This window comes from Triticum dicoccoides, chromosome 1A, assembly GCF_002162155.2.
Source record: "Triticum dicoccoides isolate Atlit2015 ecotype Zavitan chromosome 1A, WEW_v2.0, whole genome shotgun sequence".
Taxonomy (NCBI): Eukaryota; Viridiplantae; Streptophyta; class Magnoliopsida; order Poales; family Poaceae; genus Triticum; species Triticum dicoccoides.
This window is the reverse complement of record NC_041380.1, coordinates 562,703,022-562,714,853: the sequence shown is the minus strand read 5'-3', so window position 1 is coordinate 562,714,853 and position 11,832 is coordinate 562,703,022. Positions and strand designations below refer to the sequence as shown.

Genomic DNA, 11,832 nt, shown 5'->3' with positions numbered 1-11,832 from the left:
AAAAACAATAAGAAGCATGAATCTCCGCTTCTAGTGGGTTGTTGTAAAAGAAACAGAAGATGACATGAAGCAAAGTGAACCTCTCTTGCATTGTTCATGAGAATCATTTCAAGCCCTGCCAAACCATCATTCGAAGAGAAAGAGCTGTTTAAGAAGAGGGATAACTAGTCCAGTGGGGGCGGCATCCAATGAATTTCGAGGGGATGCTGCACATTTCGAATTTCAGAAACCAACCACGAGAGATCTACTACCTTTAATAATCTTTTCAATGTTCAAATGCTTCACATCTCGTATGGAACTCATGTAGCTTCACATGAAATGGTAATACATTGTATAAGGAATGTTTTGGATCATTCAAAAAAATGTTCAATGTGTATGTTCAAGACATATTTGAAACATGTATTTAAAAACATGTTCATCATGTATTTGAAAAATATTCAACGTGTATAAAAAATATTTCAAATGTATACCAAAAATATAGGTCATGTATTGAAAAAAGTAGTCTTTACTTTAAAATTAAATAAATAAATAACATAACATAAAAAACTAGTAGAAGAAAACAAGTAAAGGAACACAAAAAACCAAAATACTGTTGAAAACCAACATAGGAAACACACAGGAAAAACCCAGTCCAAAAGCTTCTAATACTCTCTCCATTATTGTTTAATTCACATATTAGCTTTGTATCGGGCCATCTTTCTAAACTTTAACCAAGTTTATACAAAAAAATTGACATCCACAATACCATTAGAATCATCATTCATTGTATTTTCATATCACATATATTTTTAATTATAAAAGTTTATTTTTTAATAAACTTAGTCAAACTTTATAAGGTTTGAGTTTGATCAAAGCTAATATGTGGAGGGAGTACTATACTCCCTTCCTCCACCCGTGTTTATTAGGCCCACTCTTATTTTGTCTTAAATTTTGATCTATAAATTTAACAAACAATATGTGAAGTATATGTCACAAAAATTACATCGTTGAAAAGGTTTTTCAAATACAAATCCAACAATATATTTACCATATACATTATATTTTATATTAATCATATAGACGATTTTTTTTTGCAAAAACATATAGATGATTATAATAAACTAAGGGTCAATAGACCCGGACGGAGGTTGTACAAGATAATGTATGTATGCGTGGTGGATCTCGGCCCTTGCCCGCAGGAGGGCTCTGCTTTCAGTTGTTCCTTCACATTTTGCTAGGGCTTGTGTCCTGCTCAGGAAGACGAGATGGCGGCGCCTCCCTGAAGATGAAATAAGGTTCTCCCCTCCCAGCACCCATCCATGGTGTGTCTATCATCATCAATGGGCGTGAGGAGGTGTGTCTCCAACGGATTTGTTTTTGATGGATTTGCTCAGATTTGGGCGTAGTTCGTCTACGTTCATGTGTTTTTAGGTTAGATCCTTTCGATCTACGCTACTCTTCATCGGCGGTGGTTACTGTTCTGCTGCGCTGGTCCTATGGGACCTTATCACGATGACTTGCCGACTGTCTAATACAACAAGTCTTGCCCGGCTCCGGCGAGGGAAGGGCAATGACGGCGGCGCATCTTCGTCTCGCTTCAGTGTTTGTAGTCGTCGCTATGTGGTCTACAGATTTGGATGTACTAATTTTTATTATTTTTGATGTTCGTTGTACTACCATGATTAAAGATGAATAAATTGGAAGTTTTCTAAGAAAAAGTATACGGGTTTGACTCATCAAAGATACAAGTGCGACAACTGTGCAAGCATGTGCGTCGCTGACTGGCAGACGACACGACCACCGCACAAGTGTGCATTAACAGAAAACAGAAAAATCTAGCCCGCGCCCCGAGGAATCTTTCCAAGGCAAAAAGCAAGGCAGCAGTTGGGCCACGCCCCGGTGCGCTGTCGAACGGCGGTTGGGCCTGTTGGCCGAGCCGCAGCCCGGCCACTTGGGCAAAAAATCACCCATCCCATCCATCCGTCCAGAACCTTCCGAGGCCACGCTCCCGACGCGTGCTCTAGAACCTTCCACAGCCTTCCCGACGCCTCCCGACGCCCGCGCACTGTACGGACGGGTATTTAGCACTGCGGCCGCCACTCCACTCCACCCCCCGCGACCGCCCGACGGAATTCACCCACCGTCTCCCTCATTTCTTTACCCACCATTTACCTTATTACCGCACAAAGATCTCGCCCGCCGCCTTCGATTCCGTCCCAAAAATCCGAGCTTTCAGCGGGAGCAGGGCTGGTTGGTGCCCGATCCGAGCTTCTTCTTCCTCGGCGCCGCCGGCGGAGCTTTCTTTCTTCTCGGGCCTGATCCGATTCGTGCTCTTCTTGCTTCGGTAGGTGGGGCGGGGGTCGGCCATGGACGCGATGCCGCCGGAGGGCATTGTGAAGGAGGAGGAGGTGCTGCTGCACGAGGAGCGCACGCACCCGGCGGCCGCGCCGCCGCAGCAGCGGCAGGACGGGGCGCTGCCGCGGCCGATGGAGGGGCTGCACGAGGCCGGGCCGCCGCCGTTCCTCACCAAGACGTACGACCTGGTGGAGGACCCGGCCACGGACCAGGTCGTGTCCTGGGGCCGCGCCGGCAACACCTTCGTCGTCTGGGACCCGCACGTCTTCGCCGAGGCCCTGCTCCCGCGCCTCTTCAAGCACTCCAACTTCTCCAGCTTCGTCCGCCAGCTCAACACCTATGTGAGTCAGAGTCTCCCTCCCGTGTCTTGGTGCTGATGCATCTTGCTAATTTCTTAGTCATGGTGCTAATTTGTTCTGGTAATAAGGGGATGGGGAAGTAGAAGCATTTTTCTGCTAGTTAATTATTCGATCTTGCTGCTTTTCTGTCCTGTCATGACTGCAATTAAGCATATGCATCTTTGTGTTAAGAAGACGGCAGCATATTCGTGTGTAGCTGGTCTAGGTAAATCAGCAGCATTTCAGATAACCACTGTGCTCTTCAGATTGCGATATGAGAACTGGATCTGTTGCTGTCCAGGGTAATGCTCTGATAACTGAACTAGTCATAACTGATAATTCCAAACTACTGTAGATAGACTAGGATTTAGGAAAATCTAAATAAAATAAACTAGGATTTTGATAACATCCAGCTTCTGTGTGTGTTGTATTCTACTTGAGATTATTTAATTAATAAGTGTAAATTAAGCCAGCCACTAGTGTACAAGGGCTTTTCAGCTTTAATGGAAGTACATCCTAGTTCTAAAACTTTTAACATTGTACTGTACTGATTGTGTGTGTGTGTGTGTGTGGAAATCTTCTGAATGTGCTTATTCTTGAAGCAATGTGTCCTGCAATGAGCTTCATCTGACGGTGAGGCATGGAGATGAACTCTCCAGAAAAAAATTGTATCATCCTGACATCATTCCTTGAACTTCTTATTGTAGCTAGATGGAACAAGATACTGGATGAAGTACAGGAACAAGATTGTTTTGTTCTAGAAGACTCTACTGATGATATAGTGTACTGATGATCAAGCTATAATCTAGAAGTTACAGCATAGCCATGTTGCCTTGTGACTGTCTCTGTTGTGAGTTCTGTCCATGGCCTAACCGTGGTCGTTACTTACCTCTTGCAATCTGCAGGGATTCAGAAAGGTTGATCCTGACAGATGGGAGTTTGCAAATGAAGGTTTCCTTAGGGGTCAGAGGCATCTTCTCAAGACGATCAAGAGAAGGAAGCCGCCATCCAATGCGCCCTCATCACAGCAGCAGGCCCTCACATCTTGCCTGGAGGTTGGTGAGTTTGGATTTGAGGAAGAGATTGACAGGCTCAAGCGCGACAAGAACCTCTTGATCACAGAGGTAGTGAAGCTAAGGCAGGAGCAGCAAGCTACTAAGGATAATGTGCAAGCCATGGAAGGCAGGCTACGAGCTGCTGAACAGAGACAGGCCCAGATGATGGGGTTCTTGGCAAGAGCAATGCGTAACCCACACTTCTTCCAGCAATTAGTCCAGAAGCAAGATAAGAGGAAGGAGCTTGAAGATGCCATCTCGAAGAAAAGAAGGCGGCCTATAGACAATGCTCCATTTTATGGTTCGGGGGCAACAACAAGTCAGAGCGAGCAACTTGATTCACAGTTCCTGTTTGATTCTGGTGTCCTCAGTGAACCTGGAATGAACGGGATGGAGAATTTAGCGCAGAACATTCAGGAGCTTGGGCAGGGCAAAACAGACGAGGAGAAGAAGGATGAAGCTAATGGGCAGCTGGACATCAACAGCGATTTCTGGGCAGAGCTATTTTCTGATGATTTTGGAGACGAAGACGGGTCTGGGCTGTCAGAGTTGGAGGGAAGGAGACCTGAAGATATCGATGAACTGGGTCAGCAGTTGGGGTATCTGAGTTCTACTAGCCCGCAGTAGAGTTTTGTTCACAGTGGTTCACTTCAACCAACAAACATTGCTTCTTCAGTACTACTATTGCAGATCATCTTGAACAATCTGGTATATTTCGTGTTCAATAACACAAATATCATAATCTTACTAATAAGTGTAGTGAAAATATGGTAACATGGTAATTAACGCAGTGACACATGTATGATTTGTGTTGCCATAAGTCTGCAGGAGTGAGAGTTAGTGTAGTGGTTGGATCTTTGAGAACATGGTTGAAACCTACATGCCTGTTTTCATTCTTGATTGGTCTGCTTTATGGCTTTCCCTCTTTTGCTACTTACTGAAGCTTTCTTGTTTGTTCATTAACCAGATTTAGTTGATTGGTGGCAACATGACTGGCTATCTGAGGTGTTCCATACCGGGGATTGGAACACCTCTGGGTAGGGAGTAGAAGCTGAAGACTAATTGCTGTAAGTACTCGCCTGCCTCTCTCCACTTGCATAAGTCATGTCATTTACGAATTGTTCTAGAATTCCCGCAAAAAAAGGAGTTGTTCTAGAATATAACAATGTTTGATTTCTTCAATGCAGGCGTCGCTTGATGGAGACCCATGACGTGTATTGAATGGTTACCTAAACTCGTAACTCTGAAGAAGATGGTCCAGGTAGTCGACATTCGGTTGTTCTGAGCTGGTGTTCAGCAGCAGTAGCTGTGGAAGTGTGTTACTGTATATACTCGTTGGGTGAAGCTTTGTTGTGAAAGTCTGATCTGTAGTCAGCCGTTGGCATCTGGGTGTGGGTTCAGTCATTTCTCCTTCTGCCGTCCATTTGCCAATTTACCTTACTTTTAGGGCCTGTGTCCTGTGTGATGATTGGTAGTGTATGCTGCAACCTCTGTTATATTGAGATAATAAATGTTGATAACCTTTGCAAGGTACTATTGATTAGTGGTCTTATTATTGAACTCGAAGCTAAGGACAATCACCCTTTAGGCAATGTGCACTGATAGGCAGTTCATCATCAATCATGTTTAGTTTCCTCGCACCCTGCACAAGGCTAGTTTAAGTTTATCGAAACTGCCGGGCACACAACAGTTCCCGGCCGGTATGCAGTGTTGGAATATTTGTATAGAGTTAGAGTTGTATAGAGAGAGAACTTCTCCAGTTTAAACCTGTATCTCCTCTATCTCTTCTTCTGTTCCAAACTCTACCGATCAATCTGTCGATCGTTTTCTTCTTGTACGCCACGGCAATGCCCATATAAATACAAGTGCGGCCCGAGCAAAGGGTTTAACGCTTCCCAATAATCTTACATGGTAATCAGAGCGACTTCTTCCTAAGATTAAAAGGAGATCGCATCTAGACAAGCCATTCTTCAACCTATCGCCATGACTACTGCTTCCACCACCTCCAGCACCATGAGTGCTCTCGCCACGTCCCTTGCGTCCACCTCCACCTTCGCCCCTTCCTCCTCCTCCACCGCATCCTTTACCACGTCCCGTCGATCACCCCCCCAGGAGAAGCTTATGAGGAACAACTACCTCATGTGGAAGGCCATCGTGCTGCCTCAAATCAAAGGCGCAGAGATGGGCCACCACCTTGATCCGGCGAGCCAGGCGCCACCGGAAACCCTCACCATCACCAAGGATGGGAAGGAGGAGCAGATCGCCAATTTCGCCCGAGTTCTCTGGTATGCACAGCAGCAACAGGTTCAGAGTTTTCTGATGGGTTCTCTGTCTCGCGAGATTCTTGCACAGGTGGTTACCCTTCAGACACCGGCGGAGGTGTGGGCGGCGATCGAAGCTATGTTTGCTGCCCAAACCGAAGCACAGTCGATCAATACTCGGATGGAACTCACAAACCTCAAGAGGGGTAACATGTCCATGTCAGAGTACTTAGCCAAGATCAAGATGCTCACGGATGAGATCGCCTGCACCGGAGCTGCCATGTCCAGAGGCGAGATCATCTCCCAAGTTCTGGCCGGCCTCGACCTCGACTACAACCCGGTCGTGTCGGCGCTTGCTGCGCGGGTTGAACCCGTGACCGTCCAGGAGCTATACACGCAGCTTCTCAGTTTTGACGCACGCCTCAATCTTCTCCATGGGATGAACGTGCGCCAGTCTTCGGCTAACGCCGCTTCGCGTGGCCGTGGTACTGGCCGTGGGCGCGATCAGGGAAGGAACCGCAGCAACAACAACAGTGGTGGCGGGCGCGGCCGCGGCAGCGGACCAGGTGCTCGATCCGGTGGGGGCGGCTGCACCAGCACCAACGCTCCTGCCCGTTCTGGAGGGGGTGGCTTCAACAACAATCACACCTCCTCTGGACCTTCCTTAAGCAACCGTGTTCGGTGTCAATTGTGCAAGAAACCGGGCCATGAGGTCATGGACTGTTGGCATCGTTATGATGAAGACTACGTTCCTAACGCCCGTCATGTCGCTGCCGCAATCAGAGAGCAAGGAGGAGATGGCACGGTCTGGTACGCCGACTCAGGGGCCACTGATCATGTCACCAACGAGCTTGAAAAACTCTCCATGAGGGAGAGATACCTCGGCAACGATCAAATTCACACTGCAAGCGGTGGAGGTATGGATATTTGTCACATTGGTCAAGCATCTATTAATTCCCCTACTCTTAAACGTGATCTTATTCTAAAAGATGTCCTTCATGTTCCATAAGCCGACAAAAACCTAGCATCCATGTCTCGTTTATCTGCCGATAATAATGTTTTCTTTGAAACTCATCCAACATATTTTTTCATCAAGGATCGGGCAACGAGGGAGCTCATTCATCACGGTAGATGCATTGGAGGCTTGTATCCCATCACATCCGGAGCACTTAGTCGAAAGCGTCGTCATCAAGTTTACTCCGTCATCAAGCCCTCCTTGGCGAGATGGCATCAAAGATTAGGACATCCTTCTTCGATCATAGTCAAGCAAGTAGTGAATAAAGGCAATCTTCCATTGTCATCTAGTCAAAATATTGAGTCTGTTTGTGATGCTTGTCAGTGTGCAAAGAGTCATCAACTCCTTTATCCTAAGTCAAATAGTGTGTCTCGTGCTCCATTGGAACTTATTTTTAGTGATGTATGGGGTCATGCAAGAGATTCTTTTGGAAGAAAAAAATATATTATGTTAGCTTTATTGATGACTTTAGCAAGTTCACTTGGATATATTTGCTTAAGTTTAAATCTGAAGTTCTTTCCATCTTCCAAGAATTTCAGAAACTTGTTGAGCGTCAATTCAACAGAAAGATTATTGCAGTTCAAAGTGACTGGGGAGGAGAGTATGAGAAACTCAACTCTTTCTTTTGTGACATTGGTATTAGTCATCATGTCTCTTGCCCTCATGCTCATCAGCAGAATGGCTCCGCCGAGCGTAAACATCGCCACATTGTCGAAGTAGGTCTATCCCTTCTAGCTCATGCATCCATGCCCTTAAAATATTGGGACGAAGCCTTTATTGCTGCCACTTATCTTATAAATCGTCTTCCCAACGAAGTAATTGGTCATATCACTCCTTTGGAAAAATTGTTTCATCAAAAACCAGACTATAACTCCTTGAGAATTTTCGGGTGTGCTTGCTATCCTAATCTTCGTCCATATAATCATCACAAACTTGAGTTTCGTTCGACTCAATGTGTGTTTCTCGGTTATAGTAACCTTCACAAAGGATACAAGTGTCTTGAAATCTCTACTGGACGAATCTATATTTCTCGTGATGTTATATTTGATGAAACAATATTCCCTTTTGAAAAACTTCATCCAAATGCCGGAGCTCTTCTTCGTGCAGAAATTGCACTTCTTCCGGAATATGTATCTAGTCCAGATCACGGGGGTGAGTTAAATAGTGCTGATCATGTGACTAATCCTAAAGAAAATATGGTTTTTGATGGTAAAAGTGCAGCTTCAGGACGTGATTTTATGCAAAGAGATGCAGCCAAAACTGTCACGGGATCCCAGGAAGATTTGAGCGGCAGTAGAACAGGATCCGAGGAAAATCCCCGCGTCAGGCTTGGCGCGCGATCCCAGGCGATTCCCTCCGTGTCGCATGCGCCAGTCGACGACAGCCCAGGCAGCGTGGGCCAGCCTAGCCAAACCGGCGCGGGCCAGTGCCGCTCCCCGAGCGCCACGCGTGCGGCTGATGGGCCGGTGGCCGACTAGGAGACAGGCGCGGGGCCCAACACCAACGTCTCGCCCCACGCATCCGAGGAGACAGCCAGCGAGGGTGACACGCGGCGCGGCTCCACTGGAGCGTTGATCGCGAGGGAGATCCCTGTCGCCTCGGATCTGGAGCGGTCTGTCGCGGCTGATCCAGATCAGTCTGGCGCAACGGATCCGGCCGGATCTTCTGTGGTTGCAAATTCTGCTGGTGATTCTGATGCGCCAGGTATTCCACTTCGACACACGAGGTCTCGGTCTGGTATTGTTAAGAAGAAAGAATACACTGATGGCACTATAAGGTATGATAAAATTAAACGTGCTTTTCTTACTAGTATGGGTGAACCAACTCATTTGCATGATGCACTTGCTAGTAAAGAATGGAAAAAGGCTATGGATGTTGAATATGAAGCACTTATGAAAAACAAAACTTGGCGTCTGGTACCACCAACAAAGGGCATAAATGTCATAGATTGCAAGTGGGTATACAAGATCAAGAGAAAATCTGATGGAAGCATAGACAGATATAAGGCAAGGTTAGTTGCGAAAGGTTTCAAGCAGAGATTTGGTATTGATTATGATGATACTTTTAGTCCTGTTGTTAAAGCAGCTACAATTCGACTTGTGCTATCTGTTGCGGTTTCCAAGGGTTGGAGTTTAAGGCAACTAGATGTTCAGAACGCGTTTCTTCATGGTGTTCTGGAAGAAGAGGTTTTTATGCGGCAACCACCAGGTTATGAGAACAAAAATTCACCTCATTTTGTTTGCAAGTTAGATAAGGCTTTATATGGTTTGAAATAGGCCCCAAGAGTCTGGTACTCAAGGTTGAGCACTCAGTTACAACAACTTGGGTTTACACCATCTAAGGCAGATACCTCATTGTTTTTCTATCAAAAAGGAAATGTCATTATCTATGTTTTAGTATATGTTAATGACATTATTGTTGCTAGTTCAAGTTCAGATGCTACCACTTGTTTGCTTAAGGATTTAAAGATGGATTTTGCTCTTAAGGATCTAGGAGATCTTCATTATTTCCTTGCATAGAGGTCAAACAGATAAAAGATGGTATACTTCTTTCACAAGAGAAATATGCTCATGACATACTCAAGAGAGTAGGATTGGAAAACTGCAAACCTGTAAGTACACCAATCTCAACCTCAGAAAAACTCACAGTTGATAGCGAAGAAGCACTTGGACCTGAGGATGCAACAAACTATAGAAGTGTTGTGGGTGCATTACAATATTTAACTCTTACACGTCCTGATATTTCTTACTCTGTGAACAAAGTGTGTCAATATTTGCATGCACCTACTACCACTCATTGGACTGCAGTTAAAAGAATTGTAAGGTATCTGAAGTTCTCAGAAGGACTTGGACTGAGAATTGTCAAGTCTTCGTCTATGCTTGTGACTGCTTATTCAGATGCAGATTGGGCAGGATGTCCTGATGATAGAAAGTCTACAGGTGGATTTGCTGTTTTTCTGGGAATAAATCTTATATCATGGAGTGTAAGGAAACAGGCTACAGTTTCAAGATCAAGTACTGAGGCAGAGTATAAGGCTCTAGCAAATGCCACAGCTGAAGTCATGTGGATTCAAACATTGCTTTATGAGCTCGGAATTAAGACTCCACAAGCTGCAAGATTATGGTGTGATAATATTGCTGCAACCTATCTTTCAGCTAATCCTGTTTTTCATGCACGTACTAAACATATTGAGGTTGATTTTCACTTCGTCAGAGAAAGAGTAGCTCGCAAACTGCTTGACATACAGTTTATACCCACTGGTGATTAACTGGCTGATGGTTTTACAAAACCTCTCACTATGAGGAGACCTGATGAGTTTAAGTTCAATCTCAACCTTGGAATAGCATAGGTTTAGATTGAGGGGGAGTGTTGGAATATTTGTATAGAGATAGAGTTGTATAGAGAGAGAACTTCTCCTGTTTAAACCTGTATCTCCTTTCTATCTCTTCTTCTGTTCCAAACTCTACCGATCAATCTGTCGATCGTTTTCTTCTTCTATGCCACGGCAATGCCCATATAAATACAAATGCGGCCCGAGCAAAGGGTTTAACGCTTCCCAATAATCTTACATGCAGATGACGCTGCAATCCAGCGGAGTACAAGTGCTCGCTCACTGCATCTGATGGTGGCCGCAGCATGTCTGTCGTGTTTATCGCTTGCATAGCAGCCCTCTAAGTTGAGGGATGTAGAATGATCTGCTAGCCGCTTCACACGAGGAAAACCTGGATATGCCAACATACATTCAGCCCTGAACCACAAAGGCGGCCAAGCAGTTCACTCACAAGTCACAATGTAACATGCTTATCTTTTTCTCATGCCAACTATCATGCAATTTATCAAATTCTAATGTTCCTAGCAATGACTATTACTAAGCTTTTGATGAGCACACGTGGTAATTGTGCAGCAAAACTCCATGAAGTGTCTCAAACCGATGACGCGGTAGCTGTAGGGCTCGGCTTTAAATCAGGCCGGTTAATGGCCACGAACATGGCTGTGACCTGCAAACCTGATTGCAAAGAGGATGTCCACTTGTAAAATCACCAAGGTACACTGCTGATGTGCACAGAGTATTCAGGTGTTGGGGGAGTGGGCTTGCAAGGTCCTTCCAATCTCTTGTATATATAGTTAAATTTTCCTGACAGTTATTGAATTCGGATCAATCTGGTTGTTACTCTATCATCTTTGATCAATTATTAGCCGCAGTTTGAATCGGAAAGTCATGTGCACCCGTTGAAGTGATTTAGAAGTTACTCTATCATCTTTGATCAATTATTAGCCTCAGTTTGAATCTGGTTGTTACTCCATCATCTTTGATCAATTATTAGCCGCAGTTTGAATCTGGTTGTTACTCTATCATCTTTATATACATGGTAGGACCGCTAATCGAAACTCAGTTGGTGAATCTGTTGTTGGACTGCTGCTGCCGAGGCTAGAGAAAATCCACCACTATCGCAGGCTACCTGTAGTTGTCGATTGAAAATCCAATGCATCATCCACTCTGTTGTGATGAGCCATTGCATACCAAAAAGGGACTGGCTGGGTGCCAGTCGACTGAATTCCCAATTTGGGCCAATCGCTGTTCTTCATCCTTGATCTCCGATCTAACGATTGCAAAGTCGTCTTCCAACTCCGGATGCATCTTCTTCCAACCGCCCCACGAACCATCGGCCGAACCGTTGGCCACCACCGCCCGCTGCCGGCGGCGCTACTGTGCAGCCTCGTCGCCCCCGCCCTCCCCGAAACCTCCTCCCACTGCCGTGTTGCCGCTGCCCCGGCCATTCCTTTAGGGCCAGGCCATCGTTCACCACCACCGTGCTGCCCCCCCCCCC

General features: G+C 45.6%; 1 protein-coding gene and 1 pseudogene across 1 annotated transcript; both read left to right on the top strand.

The window, feature by feature from the left end:
• Window positions 1–2,012: 2,012 nt before the first annotated feature.
• LOC119290506 (heat stress transcription factor A-2c-like) lies at window positions 2,013–5,277 on the top strand. Its single transcript, XM_037569222.1, has 5 exons — window positions 2,013–2,229; window positions 2,328–2,675; window positions 3,578–4,435; window positions 4,695–4,794; window positions 4,915–5,277. The coding sequence occupies exons 2-3, from the start codon at window positions 2,346–2,348 to the stop codon at window positions 4,352–4,354; spliced, it is 1,107 nt and encodes a 368-aa protein (XP_037425119.1). The 5' UTR covers window positions 2,013–2,229; window positions 2,328–2,345; the 3' UTR covers window positions 4,355–4,435; window positions 4,695–4,794; window positions 4,915–5,277.
• Window positions 5,278–6,267: 990 nt separating this feature from the next.
• On the top strand, window positions 6,268–6,404 carry LOC119296288 (annotated as a pseudogene).
• Window positions 6,405–11,832: the final 5,428 nt, after the last annotated feature.